This window comes from Neoarius graeffei, chromosome 15 (genome assembly GCF_027579695.1).
Source record: "Neoarius graeffei isolate fNeoGra1 chromosome 15, fNeoGra1.pri, whole genome shotgun sequence".
NCBI classification, from domain to species: Eukaryota; Metazoa; Chordata; class Actinopteri; order Siluriformes; family Ariidae; genus Neoarius; species Neoarius graeffei.
The window spans coordinates 44,989,487-45,014,536 of record NC_083583.1 but is presented as its reverse complement, the minus strand read 5'-3'; the positions used below and the strand labels follow the sequence as shown (position 1 = coordinate 45,014,536).

At 43.2% G+C, this 25,050-nt stretch overlaps 1 protein-coding gene across 32 annotated transcripts in view; it reads left to right on the top strand.

Annotated features, from left to right (window-relative positions):
- Positions 1–25,050, top strand: part of celf5a (cugbp, Elav-like family member 5a) — a 355,737-nt gene that overhangs the window by 224,470 nt on the left and 106,217 nt on the right. For 9 of the 32 annotated variants that reach the window (XM_060941435.1, XM_060941423.1, XM_060941437.1 and 6 more), the window contains exon 4: positions 8,120–8,131. The exons of the other annotated variants lie outside the window; for them this stretch is intronic. In XM_060941435.1, coding sequence (XP_060797418.1) covers positions 8,120–8,131 — 12 coding nt within the window. The remainder of the gene's footprint in view (positions 1–8,119; positions 8,132–25,050) is intronic. 32 annotated transcript variants of the gene reach the window in all.

Sequence of the window (25,050 nt, the reverse complement as noted above, 5' to 3'; positions counted from 1 at the left end):
GATAAGGAATAAAGCAGTTGTTTGGTTAGCCTTCGCTAATGTCTTTTTTTTAACCTACATTCCGTTGATTTCTTGGTGAAAGGGGCACTAATTAAACATCAGTAATCTTTCTTTTATGTTTACTTTCAAACTTTTCAATGTTTTTTTTGGGGTGGTGGTAATGGGGTGGGTTAAATATGGCCAGTTCCCACCCACCAGACACATGTCCCCTATCACAGTACCTATGACAGCTACTAACCAGGGAGAGTGAAGGCTATCACATGCTCCCTCTGAGGCACATGATGCCAGCCGACCACGTCTTTTTGAACTGCTACTTATGCCACATTAGGGGGCGGCTTAAGACACTCTGAGGAAAGCGCTATCCGCCCACGTCCATATGCATGAGCTGTAGCGTCGCTGTAATTGACAGGGGAGAGAGAGAGAGACAGTATGCCACTGTGGCATCACTGGGATTCAAACTAGCAATCTCTGGATGATAATAAAATTTGTACTTTTCTACTTAACTCACTCAGTCTAATACGTAATATTTTTGGTCCTTTTATAAACTTGACTCATGCATGTTCCACAACATTAAATTGAATTATAAACCATTAAAAACCATGACACATTCATTAATAAATTAAACATTGTAATCATTAGAACATCTCTGTGGTATAAATGGAACAACAGACTTTGGATCATGCTGTTATACAAAAATAATACACTTCAGTATATCACTCCACCATAATGTGGTGGTATTAGTTTCATATAACAGCACAATCTATTGTGTGCTCTTCCTTACTTATACTACTTTACTTACTATACTGTATGTGATATTATTATACATACAGGCTGGTGACATGGTGGTGTAGTGGTTAGCACTGTCGCTTCACAGCAAGAAGGTTCTGGGTTTGAGCCCAGTGGCTGACGGGGGCCTTTTCTGTGCGGAGTTTGCATGTTCTCCCCATGTCTGCGTGGGTTTCCTCCAGGTGCTCTGGTTTCCCCCACAGTCCAAAGACGTGCGGAATGTGGATTAGGTTGATTGGCTACTCTAAATTGCCCATAAGGTGTGTATTGCCGCTTTTCCACTACAAACGCGGCTGAGTCGGGCTGAGCCGTGCCGTGCTGAGTCGAGCTGAGTGGGGCTGTTGGAGTTGCATTTCGACTACAACCGCGCTGAACCGTGCTGGCTGGAAGTGGGTGGACACATTGGGTGGAGTTAGCGAAAGTGGGTGGACGTCACGTGATGTCGTTAAGCAGCGCAAACAGTGACATCAGTGAGCTTTTAAGCGGTAGTCTCACGACCCGAATAGTAAACAGTAAGCATGGAGGACATGGAGTCGTTAGTGTTGCTGGTCTTGGTTCTGTGGCTTGTTGTCACCGACAACGCCAACAGATACTGGCAGGAGCGTATAGATGAGGCGAGGCGCATAAGGCTTCAGAAATTCTCGTAATTCGTAATTCTTCTTCTTCCGGGTTTACGGTGTTTACAGATCCCAGCGTGCTCGCGGGGCGTGTGTGGGCATGTGAGGACACTCCTCCTCACCAATCAGTGCACAGGGGAGTGTCTGCTCACGCCCCCAGCCTCACTCGGCTCGCTTTGGCTCGTTTCAGCCCCATTCCAAAACGGTGCGAGTTTTAGGGGCTAAGCAGGGCTGAAGCGAGCCGAGTCGTGCTGTTCTTTGGTAGTCAAAACGCGAGCCGTGTCGGGCTGAAGTGAGCTGAAGCGAGCTGAAGTGAGCTGAAAAAGGGTAGTGGAAAAGGGCCATATGTGTACCTGCCACCAGTTGAGGGTTCGGGTCCCTCTTATGTGCTATAATCACCCAGGAGAATTCAGGGAAGCTAGTTGATAGCTTCCTGAATTGCCAACCCTCAACTATGGCCCTGTCCACACGGCAACGGATTCAGGTGAATCCGATAAAATTGTTTATCGTTTCGGCCTGGCGTCCACACGGCACCGGCATTTTGCGTGCCCAAAACGAAATCTTTTGAGAACGGGTTCCAGAGTGGAAAGATCTGGCAACGGAGCCGTTGTGAAGTCGTCTGGATGAGTAGAACGGATTTGTTTACGATGACGTCACAACCACATGTGCTTCACGCCGGGTAGAAGTGTAACGAACTCGATGCGAGTTGTCAACAAATCCTATAACTTGGTTCATGAAACGCGCTTACAAAATATTTTCACTGTGAATATTTATTGTGTAATGGTGCAAAGCGAGAGAGAGAGAGAGAGAGAGAGAGAGAATGAATAGCTCTTAGGGCAGAGTCAATCCCGCCAGCAAAAATAGGGAAAAAAAGGAGCGATCTCACCTCTTCAGATGTTGGTTTAAGTCCTACAATACATTCCTCAAAAAGGGCGTAGAAGAACAAATTAATCCATCAACGTGTAGCATTCAATTTATTCCGGACCATTAAAGACGCCGCCTTCCGCGTAGAATCATACGTCATCCTCGCCGCCATATTGGATGGGTCAAAGCGGAGAATAAAGATGCCTCATTCATGTGCTGCGTTTAACTGTACCAACAGGTTTGCCGTCCAAACGAGATCACATGGGATTACCTTTCACAGGTGAGACTGGAAAAATACTTTTCATTGTATTTGGTCATTATAATGTAATTTTACGAACAGATTTTTCTGACTTTGTGGCTAATATGAAGTCTCGCGCATTATAGTTTATGCGCATGCGTCCTTACTTCTTCTATTGTTCTGGTGTCTCCGAAGGGACCGTCTTACAGTGCCCCTAGAGGTGTGGCATGTGTATTGCATCGTTTTCAGCAAGCGTTGCGTTGCCATATGTACCTGATATTTTACTGATCCGTTGCCCATGTGGGCGCGATATTTTTTTTAATAACATCTCGTTGCGGTTGTCGTGTGGATGTAGCCTATGAGGACAGTGACAGACAGACATACATACAGGACACTTTTTCGATGGAATAAAAACGTGTTCTATTCCCTTCTAGCGGGTTCCATTCATTTGGTTTGATAGCATGCAATATTGTCAGCATATCACTTATCCTATGTTTATTACGTCACTCTACTCTACCCAGTGGAGAATGAGCATTGAATATGGTCTACGATATTGCATAGTTGTCAAGACAACATGGTGTCACACGTCAGGGATGTAAAACTTCTGTGCTCATGAGTGACTGTGGCAATTTGTAAACAAACATGGCAGCCAGGTTTGCTTCGTTAAATACAGAAGATTTTGAGAGAACTTTGAAAGAGAAAGGTGCGTTGAACACCTGAAAGGAATCTCATCTCATCTCATCTCATTATCTCTAGCCGCTTTATCTTGTTCTACAGGGTTGCAGGCAAGCTGGAGCCTATCCCAGCTGACTACGGGTGAAAGGCGGGGTACACCCTGGACAAGTCGCCAGGTCATCACAGGGCTGACACATAGACACAGACAACCATTCACACTCACATTCACACCTACGGTCAATTTAGAGTCACCAGTTAACCTAACCTGCATGTCTTTGGACTGTGGGGGAAACCGGAGCACCCGGAGGAAACCCACATGGACACGGGGAGAACATGCAAACTCCACACAGAAAGGCCCTCGCCGGCCACGGGGCTCGAACCCGGACCTTCTTGCTGTGAGGCAACAGCGCTAACCACTACACCACCATGCCACCCCCTGAAAGGAATGTGTATGTATAATAATAATCATATTGGCTGGCTTTTTTCATGGTATTTCAGATATATTCCATTCAGAATGGAATATATCTGATATACCACTCAACGCCAACCAATATTATTTAAATATTATAGCTTCACTTCTGAAGGATATATATATATATATATATATATATATATATATATATATATATTTTTTTTTTTTTTTTTTTTTTTTTTTTTTTTGCCAGAGGTACATGAATATTTAAAGGGTATAGAAAAGAATATAAGGAAGAAAGCTGACCTGCTGCAGATTCACAGATTGCCTTCCTCCTAACAAACATGAAGGGAAGGCTAGGAACACAAAGGCAGCCGAAGGCTTCAAATCCCCTCATGCCCCACCTTTGGCTACTAGAACCCTGACCTGAAACCTGAAACAATCTTTTACAAGTACCTGGACTTCAAAGCACACTTTGATGCAGGACAGGCTCATTGGCAAGATCAGAGCCGAGTGGCTTTTCTCTCCATGTTAGCTTCCTAGAAGTGAACTCCCGACTAATGACAGAGATACACTACCATGAAATGCCAGAAGAAATCTCAGTGTGAGGTAGGACAGATGTGATGAGCAAGAGGAATTATTACACACACACACACGCGCGCACGCGCGCAATTACGATACAAGGCCATGAAAAAAAGGGCCTTGAGGTGTGTTTGTATTCTATATGTAATGCTTAGCGGGTGTTATACCCTGTACTTGTGCTGTGTGTGCAAGTACACTGCTTAGTACATTAGTGTAGGAACTGGAAGTTGCTAATTAAACACATTTCAGTAGCATCACCATTTTCTTTTTGACTATACACTGACTGTAGAAAGCAAACAAAATTTATCACAGAGAGGAAAAATGAGAAGGACATAATGGAAAGATATCTGTCAGTACATCTATTTATTCCTACACACACACACACACACACACACACACACACACACACACACACACACACACAGGCCACTTTATTAGGAACACCCATCTAATCAGCCGATCCCTTGACAGCAGCACAATGTATAAAATCATGCAGATACAAATCAAGAGCTTCAGTTAATGTTCACGTCAAACGTCAGAATGGGAAACATTGTGATCTCTGTGACTTTCTCTTACCCCTTTTCCACCAAATCAGTTCCAGGGCTGGTTCGGGGCCAGTGCTGGTGCTGGTTCACAACTTGTTCAACTTGCGAGCCAGCTGAGAACCACTTTGCTTTTCCATCGCTCACGGTGCCACGTCATTACGTCGCTGTATACGTCATTACGTCGCTGTATACGTCAGTTACGTCGCTACGTTTGCTTAAACCTTGGCGCGAATATCGAAGCAAAAACAACACGGAAGAAGCAGCAGCAGCAACAACAACAATAATAATAATGGATGACTTTGCGTTTGTACAGCTGCTGCTTCTCATCGCTTAAAAATGGCGATCTTTCGCGGTCTTGTTATTGTTGTTGGTCTTAACAACTCCGCCCCCCCGCTGACGTAAGCAGTTCTTTCCTCTGGCCCAGCAGAGAGTTGGTGCTAGCCTGGAACCGGTTTTTCTGGCCCCAGAGCCAGTTCTTTGTCAGTGGAAACAGAAAACCCGGTTCCAAACTAAGCACTGGCCCCGAACCAGCCCTGGAACTGCTTTGGTGGAAAAGGGGCATCTGTGGTATGGGTGTTGGCGCCAGAGGGACTGGTTTGAGTATTTCAGAAACTGCTGATCTCCTGGGGTTTTCACACACAATAGAGTTTACACAGAATGGCGCAAAAAGCAAAAAACAATGAGTGAGTGACAGTTCTGTGGGTGGAAACACTTCGTTGATAAGAGAGGTCAGAGGAAAATGCCCAGATTGGTTCGAGCTGCCAGGAAGGATATAGCAACTCATAGTAACTCTTTACAACCGTGGTGAGCAGAAAAGTATCTCCGCATGCAACGGCAGAAAACCACATTGGGTTCCACTCCTGCAGCTAAGAACAGGAATCATCGAATCAAGTACAAGTTCCTATTAAAGTGGCCGGTGAGTGTATACACTTTACAAACAGACCACTAAATGAATGACTTCTTGTTCAAAGAGACAGAAATCCTCAGATACCAATATTCTCGAGGATATTTATGAGGCAGGGCGGCACGGTGGTGTAGTGGTTAACGCTGTCGCCTCACAGCAAGAAGGTCTGGGTTCGAGCCCCGTGGCCAGCGAGGGCCTTTCTGTGTGGAGTTTGCATGTTCTCCCTGTGTCTGCGTGGGTTTCCTCCGGGTGCTCCGGTTTCCCCCACAGTCCAAAGACATGCAGGTTAGGTTAACTGGTGACTCTAAATTGACCGTAGGTGTGAATGTGAGTGTGAATGGTTGTCTGTGTCTATGTGTCAGCCCTGTGATGACCTGGCGACTTGTCCAGGGTGTACCCCGCCTTTCGCCCGTAGTCAGCTGGGATAGGCTGCAGCTTGCCTGCGACCCTGTAGAACAGGATAAAGCGGCTACAGATAATGAGATGAGATATTTATGAGGCATGCAATTACACAAATCCTCTCTTTTAGAAATGTACACCTAGTACACAGTCTAATCAAGTACTGAGTGATTGTTCTTCCGCATCTTCATTTTCTCAGAAAGCTGATGCAGATTGATGCAAATGCACAGAGCTGTGCTTGGTCCCACTTCCTCTCAGCAGTAACTAGGGTGATGTAACAGTGTTCTGCATAGATCAAAACCTTAAAGCAAGCAAATAGCTGCAGTGGAACTATGAGGAGTATTAAAGCAGACATGCCATACACTTTTCAATTATTTAATATTATTCCCTGAGATGCTTTTATAAAGGGCTTCTTTTTTTATTGGAAAAAAATGCATTGTTTCTTTTTTTCTCATGCATTTTTAGCAAGGTATGAAAACTCTATAGGAGAAGACAGGCTGATTTTGTGCTTTTAGATTTAAATATGTAAATAGTTTCTCTCTGGGGTCGCAGGCAAGCTGGAGCCTATCTCAGCTGACTACGGGCGACAGGCGGGGTACACCCTGGACAAGTCGCCAGGTCATCACAGGGCTGACACATAGACACAGACAACCATTCACACTCACATTCACACCTACGGTCAATTTAGAGTCACCAGTTAACCTAACCTGCATGTCTTTGGACTGTGGGGGAAACCAGAGTACCCGGAGGAAACCCACACGGACACAGGGAGAACATGCAAACTCCACACAGAAAGGCCCTCGCCGGCCACGGGGCTCGAACCTGGACCTTCTTGCTGTGAGGTGACAGCGCTAACCACTACACCACCGTGCCGTCCTTTCATAAAATATATACAAATATATTTACATACCTTACATTCCTAACATTGGGCAAGCTACCTTACCAAGCTAGCCTGAACTAACAATAGCTAACTGCCTGATGTGTTGAAAAAGAACCTGCGGAAACGTTAGTGCTTGCAGGAGCTCACTTCAGTGTATGGTGGCTGACAAATTTATCAAAACCACACAACAGGGAGTTGTTTATTATTCCAAAACTATGGTCAATTCAGATAATGTAGCCTATCAAACTAGATACAGTATGACAAGCTACCTGTATATGTCTTATCTAAATTTAGCATCATGGAAGAATGTTAACATTAGCTGACTGGCTGTTACCTGAGGGCTTTGACTGATCATGCAAGTGAGCTAAGGTTCAGTCCAAAGGGAGAAATCTGTTACAATATCCATGTTTTATTTATTTATTTTAAAATTTTGAACATTTTAGGTTTGTAGACTGGTAGTTGACACCAACAGAGTTCTCACGGCTCCATCTTCTTTATTCAGATTGCTTTGGGCGGTCCTATGTGGTACCATAAAAATGAGAAGCGATTCTATGTAAGAAGCATGCACTTTTGTAACTGGCCTGGGGTGAGTTTCCCAAAAGCTTCGCAGCACAGAGATCATGGTAGCGCAAGCATCACAATGACCACTCTCTCTCTCTCTCCTAGTTAAGATGCTCTTAGCGTTAAGAGGCTTTTGGGAAACCCACCCCTGTTTTCTCTACCTATTTTCTTTCTATGGCCATTATAGACTGGGAAGGTAACAGTCCACTTTGAAAGGCCCAGTACATCCCCAAGTGAGAATGACATATTTTTTCAAAAAACAGCTTTCCACACCATGTCCCCTTTAAGATTTTAGCTTATATACACTGCTTTTCTTCGTTTATTAGAAAATACTACACATTTATCCCAAATTCATATACACTAGCCATCTTTAACTAGAATTCCAAGAATACATGGCCACTGATCCAGATTTGCAGTGGATCTGGGGTCTATCCCAGGACCACAACGTATGACATGGGCATACACAGGGTGCCATGAACATACACATTCACATACTCATTCGCACTTTGGCACAATTTACCATAACCAGTCCACCTACTGGCTTGATTTTGGGAGGTGGGAGGGAACTGGAGAATCTGAAGGAAACTGACACAGACACGGAGAGAACATGCGAACAAACCCCCACAGACAGGATCCCAAGCTAAGAATCAATCAAGGAACCAGTTGCAGTTGTTCTTACAAGTCTTACAAATAGAAATGCTGACTCTTGCTTGCAGCACATTTAGCTTGTATTATAAACACAAGGCGGCGGCATGGTGGTGTAGTGGTTAGCGCTGTCGCCTCACAGCAAGAAGGTCCTGGGTTCGAGCCCCATGGCCGGCGAGGGGCTTTCTGTGTGGAGTTTGCATGTTCTCCCCGTGTCCGCGTGGGTTTCCTCCGGGTGCTCCGGTTTCCCCCACAGTCCAAAGACATGCAGGTTAGGTTAACTGGTGACTCTAAATTGACCGTAGGTGTGAATGTGAGTGTGAATGGTTGTCTGTGTCTATGTGTCAGCCCTGTGATGACCTGGCGACTTGTCCAGGGTGTACCCCGCCTTTCGCCCGTAGTCAGCTGGGATAGGCTCCAGCTTGCCTGCGACCCTGTAGAAGGATAAAGCGGCTAGAGATAATGAGATGAGATGAGATGAGATAAACACAAGGCAGGTTTTAGTCATAACAACATGGAAATCTTTCATTTTCAATCAGAGTGATATACAGCAACAGGAAGCAAAGTGACCACTGGTGGTGAGAGGTGATGTGATGGGAGGTAATGTGATGGCAAGCAGTGGGACTGAGGGAAGATGCTACAATTCCCCCACTTTGGTGAAATGTTCTCCATGTTTTTGGGTCCAGCTCCTGAAGCAGCTGGTGAGACTCGGCATGCACCAGTAATGCAAGTCATGTTTCCAGATAGCAAGGCATGGACGTTTTGCCTGAAAATATATGGCAGCAATCACGAAGTGCAATTTGGCTGATTCTGACGCTAGTAGAGATTTATAGAAATTTATTGCACAATAATTTCCTGCTATATTTTTTCCATTCTGTTTCTTATGGAGAGCTTGTTGTACACATTTATTTTGTTGTTGCTTCTTAGTGAAGATGTTTTTTTATGTTTCTTGAAGATGTTTATGGTCATCTGTCATATTTGTCTACTGGTTGTTGGTTGTGCTGGAGATCCAGACCTAACCCTGGAAGGGGGGTGGGAGGGGGGCAGATTTGTCCTGGCCTTGAGGTCCCCATACGTGATGAATAAAGTGACCTAGAGTTTGAGAAAGGTGCTAAAAAATAACAACAATAATAATAATCATAGATAATGTTATCATCTGGCTTGCATTTGATTGTTTTGCAGACATTCTGTAGCTAGCTATGGAGTTTGCGTGGTGATATTTGCGGGACACAATGTGAAACCTGAGTGCCATCATGAACGCCGGAGTGAAAGTAGACCTTTCTAAATGCTGACTTTCATTATAATCCTTCTCTGTACAAGGATTGTGTCAGCTCTCTGTGTTAAATCTGCTCTATATATCTAGTATAGTCCATTACTTCAGGGCTTCCAGGTTGAGTACATTTGTGAGCCTGACAGTGTCCAGATAGATGACATGACAACACCATATAATGAATCAAAAAGATTTGAAAAGTATTGATCCCCCCCCCCATGAGTGAGGTTTTCAGAGGTGGTGTTAGTCTCTCTCTCTCTCTCTCTCTCTCTCTTTCTCACACATACACACACACAATGTTCAATAATCCCATGTTCTATTTATGTCATCTGAGATTTTGTAAAAATGGCCAGAATCTCCTTAAAGCTGTTTTATGGACAAAAAACTTGGACCTGGCTATGGACATCTGCCTTCCACTAATATTGTGAGGGAATAAGGGAGCAGTGAAATATGCTTGAGGGAGAGCAACATGACTGCTACTGCTAATATCCTGGAAACTGGGATTCGCTTTGAATGTGCAGGACCTTGAAGCTACATTGAAGGTGGGAATGAACAGAACCCAGGCTGATTTAATTTAATCTAAACGACATTGTGGAGCGCACAACAGATTGGAAGATATCTAAAAATCAACTTTTTTTTGTTTTTGTTTTTGTTTTTTTAGCAAGAATTGCAATATCATATTTTGAAAGGCATTGTTGATGGGCCTGTACTCGATAGATAATCCCAGCAGAGACATAATGGCCCAGCATGCCTGTAAATGTCATGTCAGTCCCCGCTGCTGCTGTATCCTCCCCTGCTGTCTTTTCCATGTCTATTCTTAGCCTCTATCGTGTACAATCTGCATTATTAATCTGGCAAAACAAGATCCTCAAATTAATTTAAAGAAGAGTAAACAAGGCACTTGTTGATGATCATTATCCCTTCCCTCCCTGCTGCTTGTTACCTGCCACACCAGGCAGGTGCATGACTTCTTTAAGGCATGTTTTGTGGTCACAGAATTACAAGAACGTCTTTACTCGAAATATACTGACAAACAACCTGCTCTTGTGCATGAAGCCTGTTTACTTGTTGAATAATGAACGTCCTTAAACACTTGCCCCTCGACAGGCCCTCCTGAATGAGAAATCCTGTTTATTTTCCTTTTGGTTTAGAAATGAAGACGCCACACGGTCCCTGTTTGCTCAGCCATATGCACGTGACACGAATGAGATGTGAAAAGGAAATAATCACATATCAAAATATTTTAGCCCTGCTGAAAATGCATCTGTGGTGGCGAATCATCGGAACATCCTTCAGCCGTGTGTGATCTGCCATCAGTGCTCGCGCCTGCATTTATCTCCCTGCCACACTGCTGTGCACAACCGGCCGTGGCTAAAGGGTGACTGTAGCTGCAGGGAAAAATCAGCCTCACAGTATAAGATCCTGCACACTTCCCCATCTTCGCTCTCCCCGCCATCTTTCTTAAATCCACCATTTGCAGCATGAGCAAAGGCACATTTTTAACTTTATTTTCTCCCAATTTGGTCATTTGCTAATTCCCACCCACTAGCTAGCTCTCCTCTATCACACAACTAGCATATGCTTCCTCCAGGACATATGAAACCATGGCATGTTTTCAAACTACTGCTCATGCTTGGTCACAGAGCAGCTGAACATACTGAGAGGAGAGCGCTATCTACCCTCTCCTGCATACATGAGCTCAGAGACTTGAAAAGATTGTTTTGAGATGGACATTTACCATCATTATATGCTGCCATTGTCTTTTTTAAATAATATTAGCAGGTTATCCAGCCTGATCTATTTATTACCCTGTCCTAAGAGGGCATGGTGGGGCAGCAGGTAACATACAGTAGTTGCCTCACAGCTCCAGGGTTCTGGTTCAATCCTGAGCTCAGGTTACTGTCTCTGTCCAGTTGTACATGTTCTTGCCATGTGGTTTTCCAGTTTCCTTCCAACTCCCAAAGACATGCCAGCAGATAGATTGGCTCTGCTAAATTGCCTTAGGTGTGAATATGTGTGCATGGTGCTCTGGTGTCCTAACCACGGAGTACTGCCTTGTGTTTCTGAGATAGATGATGGATCCATTACAATACTGACAATGATAAAGTGCCGCAAAGATGAATGAATGTATGATTGAATGAAGGATTATTGAAAGCTGAAACCAACCATGTTGAAAGGATAAAGGGCAGTGAAGGGTTTTTTTTTGTTTTGTTTTTTTATAAAGCTGACACCAAAGCTCTTGTAATTATGACTTAAAGATATCTCATCTCATCTCATTATCTCTAGCCGCTTTATCCTGTTCTACAGGGTCGCAGGCAAGCTGGAGCCTATCCCAGCTGACTACGGGCGAAAGGCAGGGTACACCCTGGACAAGTCGCCAGGTCATCACAGGGCTGACACATAGACACAGACAACCATTCACACCTACGGTCAATTTAGAGTCACTAGTTAACCTAACCTGCATGTCTTTGGACTGTGGGGGAAAACGGAGCACCCGGAGGAAACCCACGCGGACACGGGGAGAACATGCAAACTCCGCACAGAAAGGCCCTCGCCGGCCACGGGGCTCGAACCCGGACCTTCTTGCTGTGAGGCAACAGTGCTAACCACTATACCGCCATGCCGCGACTTAAAGATATAGTCCAATTTGGAGCTGGAAATCCAAAATTACAAAAAAAATACTGCTAGCGCATGATGCCATCTTTATCATAAAATTAAAGTTCAGATTTAATTGTGCTAGATTAGAACCTTTATGTAGCTAGACTGTTGACAAAATGGCTGTGATGCATGGAAGCTATGAAACCAGTGATCATCCATGAGCAAAAACCACACTCTGGTGTTCCTCTTGAATGTAAGCTCTTCTGAAGCAGCACATTTGGCTAAGGATCAGCAGGTGCAGTTTGACGGCTGGCAGTAGCAGTGCCATGTGTTCTCGAGCACTTCGCACTGAGCACTGACGTGTTTGGAAACAGGAGGCACTGGCATGCTCCAGAGAGAACCAGCTGGATTAGACTTGCCAGGATTGTGACAGCCCAGCATTTTGGCGCGGGTGCACGCCAGCCTTACGTTGGCACCGGCGCAGAGCCACTTATAGGTCTTGTGTTAACATGGAGAGCGCACTGTACCGAGGGAGAGCATTTAGGAGCATCTGGAGGAGTTCGGTCTCAGCTGCGGCATTTAGGACAGGTGCAATAATAATTCTGGCTAGCTTGTTTGGGGGATATAAATAAAAAAGAAGTCAGATTTGTACTGCATGTTGAGAGCATGTAGGTAGAGTTTTTGACAGCTCAAATTAATTCAGAGATTTTTTTTTGCGTCACTCTGATGCTAATGTATAGTTTTATTCATAAAAATCACACATCACACGGATAACGGGTATATGGTCACACTTTGAAAAAACTTTGAGAAAAAAACAAACAAACTCAATTTAAAGGAGAAGAGTTTAAACAGTTTCAACTGCTAATGCAGGGCAATTCAAGTCGGCGTGCAAAACACAATGTATTAGGCTATGGCAGTTCATAAACCAGAGTCTCGCCTCCCTGGTGAAATCTAAAGTGCATCTCCAAATGGTGTGAAAGCCTTGCCAGTCTACTGCAAATTATCTTAGTGAGTGCATGCGTGCCATTGGTCCAAACCTTTTTGGAGGCAATCTGCTTATCCGAGCCATGAAACATGGCTTGCATGATTAGTTAGACTAACAAAGGCAGTTGCCTAAGTCTGCCCAGCTGTTTCTCCAATCTGACTTTTAGTTCATGAAGACAGTTGAAAAAGGCCAAACTAAACCAGGGGCTATGCATGTGAATCACGGGAGAAAGAGAAAAGCAACAGCTCTAGAGAAGGATTTAGTCGCTTAAAACAAATTGGTTTGGAAAGTATCAAACTGGGATATGCAGGCATTTGAGTGAAGTTGAAACGAAAGCTGGTGGATGGGCAGCTTCCGGGTCGTGTTTTCTCCTGCTATGCATCACCCCCTGTCAGTTGAAGGACTTCGCTGTTCCTGATCCCTGGTGGCCCTATTATAGAGCAGCAGGCGTTGTGGAGGATTAAATTGGCGGCATGTGCTTTCAGTGGGTTTAGTCAACATGCTGGCACCCACGTGCCGGATTCGGAGGTTCGTCTGGGCTGGAAAATGGTGAGCTCGGTAGATCCACGGAAGCCCACAAGAAGTGATGTGCAGCTGTGTGGCCACAGGGGGCTCAGGAATTCCGGCCCCCATGTCATTACTGAGAGAGGGAGAGAAGGAGAGAGGCGTAATGTTCATCAGAGTGACACAGCTACAAACAGCTGCAGGCAATCCATCAAATCTGGTTGAGTTCATGCAGTACCTCCTGGAGCACCGGCGTGTCTCATTGCTAGCCTTTCTTTTGTCAGCTGTAACATGGTATTGTAGAATTACAATACTACACCCTTACAGAATTTCACGTGATCACATTTCACATATTTCACGTGATCACATGTTACCACGTGTTACCATGTAGAGCACATGTGGAAAACGTTACCACGTGTAAAACATTCCCACATGTGATTCACATAAAATTGGGCCAAAACCACATGTTTCCCATGTGCAAATAACATGTTTCCCATGTGGAAAACACATTTTCCACATATTTCACATGTGAGAAATCACATGTGAAGTTCATGTGGTTTTTCTGTAAGGGCAGAAAAGTCACTTTATGTAAGCTGTTGATGAGATCAGAAGGAGAAAAAAACCCCATGATTCTCCAACTTCTAAATTCATGCCTTGCCCCGGTACTTAGAATTAGTGGCAGTTTATCTCAGAGCAAGTGAATTAACAGAAATAAGAGAGAGGTAATAAAAAGAGGGGTATTTCAAACAACAATCACAGATGAGTCTGTGCTATTACAGTGAACAGCAGCTAAGATGAGGTACACTACCTGTTCACTGTGTTTCTCTTCAACCCATGAATGACTCACATTCTTTAGACGCAGAATTTATCACATATCTGACATATGTGCGTTTTTTTAGCTGACTTATCAGAATTGTCACTCATATGAAAGCTCTCACTGTTATATTCTCTCTATAAGCCTTTGACTGTTCGATCTTACAGAAAGTATAATGAGAGATTGAAGAAGATTTTTCCTATACAGAAGCCTCTCATTTATAACTTAAACGAGCACACATTCTTTCTAGGTTTCTATATTTTCCTTTTTCTCTTCTCTGTACAGCTAGCACTTTTGTATGCATTGTTAAATGGGACTGATGGAAGTGCCCTGGTCATTATTCACTGTGTCGCCTGGTTAATTTGTGTGCTCTTACAAGTACAAAGATGTCAGGCCGAGGCAGCGTGCACTTACCTCGGCTTCCCCAGGGACCATTAATCCTCGGGCTGGTCACATCTTTGCTGAGCCTCACCTGCCTCACAGCACTGCCAGTAAACTGCTGTTTGAGCCCTTTTTTTTTACCTCACGTTTCTCTTCTATATTTGTTCCTTGCTCCATTCAGCATTCATCAGCAGAGGAATAAAGTGGTGAGGGAGCAGACAGGATGAGTGTGGCTTTCTAACAACAGGTCTGCTTCTCACAGCAAACAGTCTGAGTGGGGCAGCTCATTAACACCCATAACATTGGATACATTTTTATATACAATCACATCTGTATAGCTAATCATGGATGCACAACACTACAGTACAGTTGGCAGTGGATCCAAAACCCATACAAGGAACAGTGCATTCCATCCAGCACACTCTGAATGGGATGCCAGGCCATTAGCAACACACACACACACACACACACACACACACACACAGATTCAAAAAAAATATGCAGGTAAAATGAATCCATATTCAAAAAATGAGGAAAGGGTTAAAGTCTAGATTTACAGTAAAATATAGAAGTCCAAAAACAAGGCTTTGACTTAAAGTAAAATAAAATAATAATAATGCAGAATATAAAAGAAACATTGGGATATAAATACTGTATGGTACAAACTAATCAAGTACTAACATTAATTATTCTATCCACATTCACTGGATATGAGCAATCGCGTGCTCTGATTGGCTACTCTACTACGAGGCTATCAGTTCATATACCATGAGTAGAGAAAAACAAAATGGCGGAGCATGCTGCTGAACCAACCAAGGACGAAATAAAAACTCTACTCTAAAACAACCCCCCCCCAATACAATAAAAGCAACAAAATATGGAATAAAAGTATTTGATGATAAAAACGTATCTTTTTTTTATTTTTCAAGAGTTATTATAATAGCATTTTTCACAAATTGCTACTGTCATTTCGCCGGTTTGTTTACATTCTAAGCAGAAATGATTTTGTCGGACGTTTTGTATAAAGTTTTTATTTATCAAATTTGCAAAAAATAAAAGTAAAAATGCTCTGTTTCTCAAAATCCAGTGAATGTGGATAGAATAAAACAGTTATTCCACTCAATCTCGTCATACATGGCTTATAGCCAACTCGGAGCTACGTGCCTCATCGGCTATCAGCTCATGTATGACTCGATTTTGTGGAATAACTGTTAAATAGGTGTGCACAATCAGATAACAAAACAGTGACAGCACAGAGTTGGAGAGAGGACTAGACAAGAAACAAAAACATAAGCCAGGATGGGAGCCCGTTTATTTCACAATACGATCATGAATCATCTTATAGGTAGTTGGTTTAGGTTGATGTTTAAATTCACTGAATTTTCTGAAATGTCTTTGAATGCACTGAACAGACGAGAAACTTCCCAAACTAAGGTCATTGAAAAAAGCAGATGGTCTGTGTTCATCCAAGTGGGAAGCATACTGTTTCAATAAATTAGTTCAAAAAGAATTCACGCTTCCATGTTGAAACTCATTGTTATATGACAACATCTTCACCTGGTCTGTATGTGTGTGAATGCAGTATCTGTATTGTGGGATGTGGTGGTGCTGAGGGTTTGGCCTCAGCCCGCTGATAAGTTGCGATTTGATCAGAAGCTGGGGCAAGTGTGAGATGACTGTGATTGGTTTGCCGGGCAAGCTCCATCTCTCCCATCTGTCTCAGAGTGTGCCATCCCATCTCACAGGCGGCAGGAGGTAATTGGGTTCATTGTTCTCACCGCAGGATCTCCTGGATTGAAAGCTTCATTATCTGGATAACCATGAATGTAAATGAGCCCCACGTATGCAGCCTGGATAATGGGGAAAAAATAGATCATTGCCCACAAACGCAACCTGATCTCCTACACACACTCAACCCTCCTCAGCTCACTCACTCTCTCTCTCTCTCTTACACACAGAGAGAGAGAGAGAACGAACTCTACTCTAGTGCAACTGTACTTGCTGGGAGTGTGTGAAATTGTATTCTGTGTTCATGATAATTTTCATTCCTAGATCTAATAACTGTAATATACGAATCCCATAAACCCTTTCTTTATTGTTGTTAAAATTTAGGAGAATCCTTTCGTCCTGAGGTATTTTATAAATGTAAAGTCATTTTCTGCACAGAGCAAAGTACACCAGCTCATGTTTTCATCATAACCATGCACATACATACACCATATAGAAAATAAACATGTAAGACATTCACAGGTACAGCAGAGCTCTATTTCTATTTTGCCTTCAACTTTATTACCTCTGTAATTGCCTGTTTGACTGCTCCTTTTGAAAGAAAAACAAAAAATAATTGTTTCTCTTCATTTTTGGTCTAATGCATCGAGTTTTTTAATCCAGCAGTGACAAATTGATTTTGGGGGGGTTATTTGTTTCCAATAAGCTTTCACTGGAATTGAAAGTGAAGTTGTGAACTGTAAAAATATAATTATCCCCTCAATAAACATATCCTGTTGATATTTATGTACTTTATTAAAGTGAGCTGATGTTTTATTAGACACCTATGTAGTAGTACCCAATAAACCAGCAATGTGAGTATATGGAAACGAAATGCATCGAATTGCCTGTTTATTGGGTACCTTAATAGTCTACCTATAAAATTGGGTAGAAATTCACATCTGCATCCAAAATTATCCTTATCTGAAGTATATTCAGACCAACCAGATATATTCACTTCTATAAGCTGTGCCTCTTGGTTTTCCTTCATGCTCCACTCTCATCTGGCCAACAAACCACTCTGGATGGAGGACTCAACATTGTGCCTCATGTGCATTGCATTATTGATAGAAAGCCGACATGAACTCGAGAGCATGCACAAACATTGTAATTATGTATGACCTGGCTGATGGGGAAATGTCTGGAGATTCCTCTTGACAAACAGTTCACTGCTGATCAGCCAGCTCTCTTCACCAGGGCCAGTCTGGAGCACATAAAAGCTTAAAGAAGGAAATAAATCTCTCGCACATCCCCCCTCCCTCCAGCTCAGCTAAATAAACATGAGTGCATACTGGACCAAAGCTCTCCAAGATCCTCCAACAAATCCATCAATTAACTGCAGATGTGATGTGCATAGGAGATTATGGAAATTTAAGCTTGTCAACAGGAGAAAGGGTTTAATCACGTCCCAGTCTGGAAGCTTCATTTCTAGTGTTCTCTCTCATGGATAGGAAGGATCCAAGATAGAAGGAGGATGTACTTGCACACGTTTTGCTCTTTCGGGTACTTAACTTCCTTGTTTGTTGCTGATTCCTTGTTTGTTGCTGGGTTTTGGCATTCGTGAACACTCCACCCTTACTCAAGTGTGCAGCAAAATCATTCAAGTGAACCTTGAGCCCAGTGTTATGCTGATCTTCAACAAAATGTTGTGAAAGTGACAACCACAGTCAGTTAGTTGTACCACCACAGGCCGTTTAATTTTCAATATTCATTTTATTGTGCTTTAATAAGCTGGAATACACTGTGCTAGCCAATAGATAGCTTATAGATTTGCAACAGTACAAATGACACCATGCGTTAATATAGAAATAAAAACAAAGTTCACCTTTCTCTACAGAACAAATGCAATTATTTCTAAAGTTGATCAACCCACACTCATGTCTTTTAAGTGTGTAAACACATTTTAGAGAATACTTTAGCATCCCGTTGAACAGTAGAACTGGGTCTTAAAGAGCTCCACATGTGTGTGAAGAGCAGAAATTACTTTATTGACCTTAAATGATAGATAATAAGGCTGTAACACAAAGACACTCTCTGTTTAGGGCTCCAAATATCAGTATCTGTATATGGATTTAATCCCAAAGTGTTTTTCTTTTTTTTTTTTTTTTGCTTGGGGTTATTATTTTTTTATTTGTACTAAGAATGAATGAATGAATGAATGAACGTTAATGAAAGTGGTCTTTTGTCTTTATAATTGACAGCTCAGAGCATGAAAGTACAAACCTTTTGTGCCTTTTTTTTTAATCTCATGGTATACTACTCCTGTTATCATATCTGGCAAGCTTACATTTTAATTTGGTCACCTGCCAATTCCCATCCATGAGCTACCTCTTCACTATCATATGACAGCTACCAACCAGGGAGGGTGAAGGATAACACGTGCTTTCTCTTACTCCTTTCCACGAACACAAACCAGGTGCTAGTTCTGGGCTGGTGTTAGTGCAATTTACAAACTTTTAAAGAACTGGTTTGCTTTTTCAAGGGCTAGAGAGCCCCTGCCATGTCATTATTTCACTGTACATGTCTCTAGTTTCCCAGCTGCTAGCCCCACTGTTTGAGAAGCTAACACCACTAGTCCATGCTGCTAGCCTCCCATACTAGTGCCACTCACCAGTCCCATTAGCGCTGCTAGCCTGCTACACTAGCATTGCTAGCATCAAACACAAAAACAACAATAGACCCCTTCGCAGTAAACGTCATTCATACGAAAGCGGAAATTGCGCGCGCAGCCTGGACCCAAAAAAGACTCAGAAATGCCTAGTTGTTGTGTTGTCGGGTGTCAGAATCGTAGCAGTGATGGGGTTAAAATGTTCAGAATTCCAGCAGGATCTCACCCATTCCAAAAAAATCGCCGACGTCTATGGCTACAAGCCATCAAATGTGTAGACTGGGATGAAAGTACCATCAAAAATGCGCGGGTTTGCAGCGCCCACTTCATCACAGGTAAGATCAGGCTATTTATTAAATCTTTCTTTTTTTATTCTTTCTAGTCTTTGTTTATTGATGTAGCAAAATACTTTGGTAACGTTTGTCTGATTAGCTGGGTCATAGTTACACAATGTAATGAATATTGTTATCATGTTAACTTAGCTTGGCATGCAATTGTGTTTGTAGGAGAGGTCTCGCTTGACTCAAGCAGTCCAGATTTTGTGCCATCATTATTTGTGTCTGCCGAAAATCACAATTTTAAAGCAAGGATGGAAAGGTAAAATTGTGTGCCCTCACTCTAAATGCCAACTTACGCTGACTGCTCTAACCTAGTTCCCGCCCCGTTCAGTTTCATTTCTGCTCTCTGCCTCTCGCTTTTTACGCAGCTCTGATTTCTCTTAGCTGCACTCTTTACACTATCATTCCTTTCATGCCATCACCTCCTGCAAACTGCTGTTTAGTGTTGGTATTTGCTGTTGTAGCTAAAGCCACATTGTCATCACATCACTGGCATAATTTGATTAAAACAAAATGAATATGAATGTCCCATTGTTAATCAAGTTGTACATGCCCGCACATAACATAATCATATGCGTCTAAAGACTTGTAGGCACGAAGTTTTTCGTGGGTGTACACTGAAGTCTTGTCAACAAGGTACAAGTATATATCTGGCCATTGTATACCAGGGAACTTACTAACATCGTCCGTCCACTCTTTAATTAAATGCGGATCCGGTAGGCAATGTCCACTTGTTAGAGTTAACTTATTTATGTAGCATTCTTGATCTTGTAACGACAATTGTTTGGCATAATCTGACAGCTCATAATGCCGGTCTATGGGCAGCGCCATTGTTTCTGGGTCCAGGCTGCGCGCGCATCCTGGCAACGGTCAGTTTGTTTACAAACATGCGAAGGGGTCTATACCATCTCTTTTTTTCTTGATCTTTTCTTCTTGATCAAGTGAAAAACACTTGATCTTTTTTTTTTTAATGGTAGTCACAAAGTTTTAGCTGGTCTTGTTCATCACAACAATCCCACCCCAGTTCCTGATGTAAGCGGTTCTTGGTTCTAGACCAGCAAAGAGTTTGTCTCACTCCGGAACCAGTTTTCCTGGCTGAGAGACAGTTCTTTAGGGTATCTGAGATGTTTGAAGCCAGCAGAATGCATCTGTTTTCTTCTTCAGCCCACGGCGCAGCTCGGAGTTATACTTTCCTGAAGGACAGAGTGTTTGCAGAGAGCTGAGCCGACCAGCCAGCTCACCTCCTCCTTAAGTAGTAAGTCAATCACACTGTCTTTTTCTCCCCTCAATCACACAGTGACCTCAGCGCCAGACTGACAGCCGTGTGCCCCTGAAAAGCTACAGACGACTTTTATCTAAAGCTCAGCCGTGCTGGACGTTTCACACTGTCACAACTAGGGCAAAGTAAGACAAATTAAAAAGACCAGCACGCCGATATTTCAGAATCTCACAAATGTTTTCTTATCTCTGTGACACTTTGTGGATAGGAAGAAAGTGCACTGCTGGTGCTGTGTCCTGAATTTTAAAATCCTGACATAGTACAGGCCTGGTTTGTTCTCATTACAGCTTGTCTACACTGTTAGGTGCTGAAAACACAGTCTAATGGATAATCCTTCCTCTCAATCCATAGCGCTTTCTTGACAGAGTAACCTTTTTTTTAATGTTGAAAAATGCATGCTGTAAAAGTAATAAAGTAAATTAAAGCCGCAAGCGGCCTCGACGGGCCCTCGCGCCAGCGGCCAAGGGGGGCGGGGGCATGCATCCCCGCGAAATTCCTTCCACAGCTTCCTCGGCAAGAGACATTACTCCCACAATGGCGACAAAGCACAGAATTGGACACATGGCAACAATAGGGTCTCGCACTGTACGGTGCTCGGGGCCTAATAATAATAGCGAAAGTGCACAAAATTTGGGGTATATGTCAGGTGAGCTATGAAGAGTTTGCGAATGAAGTTCGATGACAATTGAGTAAATAGAAGATGAGATATAGATTTTTGAAGAATAAATTTTTGGTTTTTCCCATGTCAGTAGGTGGCGCTATGCTGTACATGAGCGATTATGAGTTGGAGAAATAAGTGTCTACAACAGCAACGTACTATCACAAGGTAGTGGTGTGAAGGAAAAGCATTATGGAATTATTTCCCAAAAACCCATTTTGGAGCAATTGCGTCGGCCAAAAACAGCGCCCCCCATGGACGAAAATTCCCAAAATGTGGTATACATGACATGGGAGGTAGTAAGAGGGTGGCCGTGAAGTTTGACCAAATTTGAGGAAAGATTGGATTTTTTGCCCAAAAAAGCGCCCCCAGTGGCGAAAGTGCACAAAATTTGGCGTATATGTCAGGTGAGCTATGAAGGGTTTGCGTATGAAGTTTGATGACAATTGAGTAAATAGAAGATGAGATATAGATTTTTGAAGAATAAATTTTTTGGTTTTTCCCATGTCAGTAGGTGGCGCTATGCTGTACATGAGCGATGATGAGTTGGAAAAATAAGTGTCTACAACAGCAACGTACTATCACAAGGTAGTGGTGTGAAGGAAAAGCATTATGCAATTATTAACCAAAAACCCGTTTTGGAGCAATTGCGTCAGCCAAAAACAGCGCCCCCCATGGACGAAAATTTCCAAAATGTGGTATACATGACATAGGAGGTAGAAAGAGGGTGGCCATGAAGTTTGACCAAATTTGAGGAAAGAGTGGAATTTTTGCCCAAAAATAGCGCCCCCAGTGGCGAAATAGCACAGAAATTGGGTCACATGTCAGAAGCCCAATGAGTGATTTGCGTGTGAAGTATGAGCAGTTTTGAGCAATCAGAAGATTTGTTATGAATTTTTAAGCATGTAAAATTTTGCATCGAAAATTGATTGACGTATAACTTCTGAACGCTGTATCCTACATGAAACGTATTTAGTAACTTTTGTCAGCCATGTCTGTAGATGATGTGTATCAATTTTGGTGACATTCCTATGAACGGTCTAGGAGGAGTTGCGCCGTCTTCGTGGCCATGCATTTCGCACAAAAGTGAAATTACCTCACTTCCTGTTGGGCGTGGCTAATGCATTGGCATTACATTTTTGTCCGGCTTAGTGAGAGACATAAGCGTACCAAATGGCATGCCACTACCACAAACTACAAGGCACCCAGGCACCTTAATGCGGGAGGCCAAAATCACAACGACTTAGGGGGCGCTATAGAGGCCCTGAGCCCCGGCCAAGTTTGGGCTTCTGGTTCTGAGTAGCGGTGGCAATTCTCGGAACTGGCGCCAAATTTCGTGCGTTTTCGCCCATGGCAAGTGCCCCGAAAATGGCCCAACAGCGGAGAAAAATAAAGAAGAAGAAGAAGACGGAAGAAGAAGAAGAAGAAGACGGAAGAATAATTAAAGCCGCAAGCGGCCTCGACAGGCCCTCGCGCCAGCGGCCAAGGGGGGCGGGGGCATGCGTCCCTGCGAAAAACCTTCCACAGCTTCTGCGGCAAGAGACATTACTCCCACAATGGCGACAAAGCACAGAATTGGACACATGGCAACAATAGGGTCTCGCACTTCGTGCGTTGTCGACCATGGCAAGCGCCTCAATAAGGGTCTTGAAAAGAGTTTGCTTGCCAAGTTTGACAAATCAGAAGCTGCAATATCATTTTTGCCATAATCAGCACCCCCAGGGGCGAAAGTGCACAAAATTTGGCCTATATGTCAGGTGAGCTATGAAGAGTTTGCGTATGAAGTTTGATGACAATTGAGTAAATAGAAGATGAGATATAGATTTATGAAGAATAAATTTTTTGGTTTTTCCCATGTCAGTAGGTGGCGCTATGCTGTACATGAGCGATTATGAGTTGGAAAAATAAGTGTCTACAACAGCAACGTACAATCACAAGGTAGTGGTGTGAAGGAAAAGCATTATGGAATTATTTACCAAAAACCCGTTTTGGAGCAATTGCGTGGGCCAAAAACAGCGCCCCCCATGGACGAAAATTCCCAAAATGTGGTATACATGACATGGGAGGTAGTAAGAGGGTGGCCGTGAAGTTTGACCAAATTTGAGGAAAGATTGGATTTTTTGCCCAAAAATAGCGCCCCCAGTGGCGAAACATCACAGAAATTGGGTAACATGTCAGAAGCCCAATTAGTGATTTGCGTGTGAAGTATGAGCAGTGTTGAGCAAGTAGAAGATTTGTTATGAATTTTTAAGCATGTAAAATTCTGCATTGAAAAATGATTGACGTATAACTTCTGAACGGTTTATGCTACGTGAAACGTATTTAGCAACTTTTGTCAGCCATGTCTGTAGATGATGTGTATCAATTTTGGCGACGTTCCTATGAACGGTCTAGGAGGAGTTGCGCCGTCTTCGTGGCCATGCATGTCGCACAAAAGTGAAATTACCTCACTTCCTGTAGGGCGTGGCTAATGCATAGGCATTACATTTTTGTCCGGCTTGGTGAGACACATATGCGTCCCAAAGGGCATGCCACTACCACAAACTACATGGCAACCAGGCACCTTAATGCGAGAGGCAAAAATCACAACACGTTAGGGGGCGCTATAGAGGCCCTGAGGCCCGCCTGGATCTGGGCTTCTGGTTCTCAGTAGCGGTGGCAGTCTAAGAAAAAGGAGCCAAATTTCGAGCGTTGTCGACCATGGCAAGCGCCCCAATAAGGGTCTTGTAAAGAGTTTGCTTGCCAAGGTTGACAAATCAGAAGCTGCAATATCATTTCTGCCATAACCAGCACCCCCAGGGGCGAAAGTGCACAAAATTTGGCGTATATGTCAGGTGAGCTATGAAGAGTTTGCGTATGAAGTGTGATGAAAACTGAGTAAATAGAAGATGAGATATAGATTTTTGAAGAATAAATTTTTTGGTTTTTCCCATGTCAGTAGGTGGCGCTATGCTGTACATGAGCGATTATGAGTTGGAAAAATAAGTGTCTACAACAGCAACGTACTATCACAAGGTAGTGGTGTGAAGGAAAAGCATTATGGAATTATTAACCAAAAACCCATTTTGGAGAAATTGCGTTGGCCAAAAACAGCGCCCCCCATGGACGAAAATTCCCAAAACGTGGTATACATGACATGGGAGGTAGTAAGAGGGTGGCCGTGAAGTTTGACCAAATTTGAGGAAAGATTGGATTTTTCACCCAAAAATAGCGCCCCCAGTGGCGAAATATCACAGAAATTGGGTAACATGTCAGAAGCCCAATGAGTGATTAGCGTGTGAAGTATGAGCAGTTTTGAGCAATTAGAAGATTTGTTATGAATTTTTGAGCATGTAAAATTTTGAAGTGAAAATTGATTGACGTATAACTTCTGAACGGTTAATCCTACGTGAAACGTATTTAGTAACTTTTGTCAGCCATGTCTGTAGATGATGTGTATCAATTTTGGTGACAGTCCTATGAACGGTCTAGGAGGAGTTGCGCCGTCTGCGTGGCCATGCATTTCGCACAAAAGTGAAATTACCTCACTTCCTGTTGGGTGTGGCTAATGCATTGGCATTACATTTTTGTCCGGCTTATTGAGATACATAAGCGTGCCAAATGGCATGCCAGTACTACAAACTATATGGCAACCAGGCACCTTAATGCGGGAGGCCAAAATCACAACGACTTAGGGGGCGCTATAGAGGCCCTGAGCCCTTGCCAAGTTTGGGCTTTTGGTTCTGAGTAGCGGTGGCAAT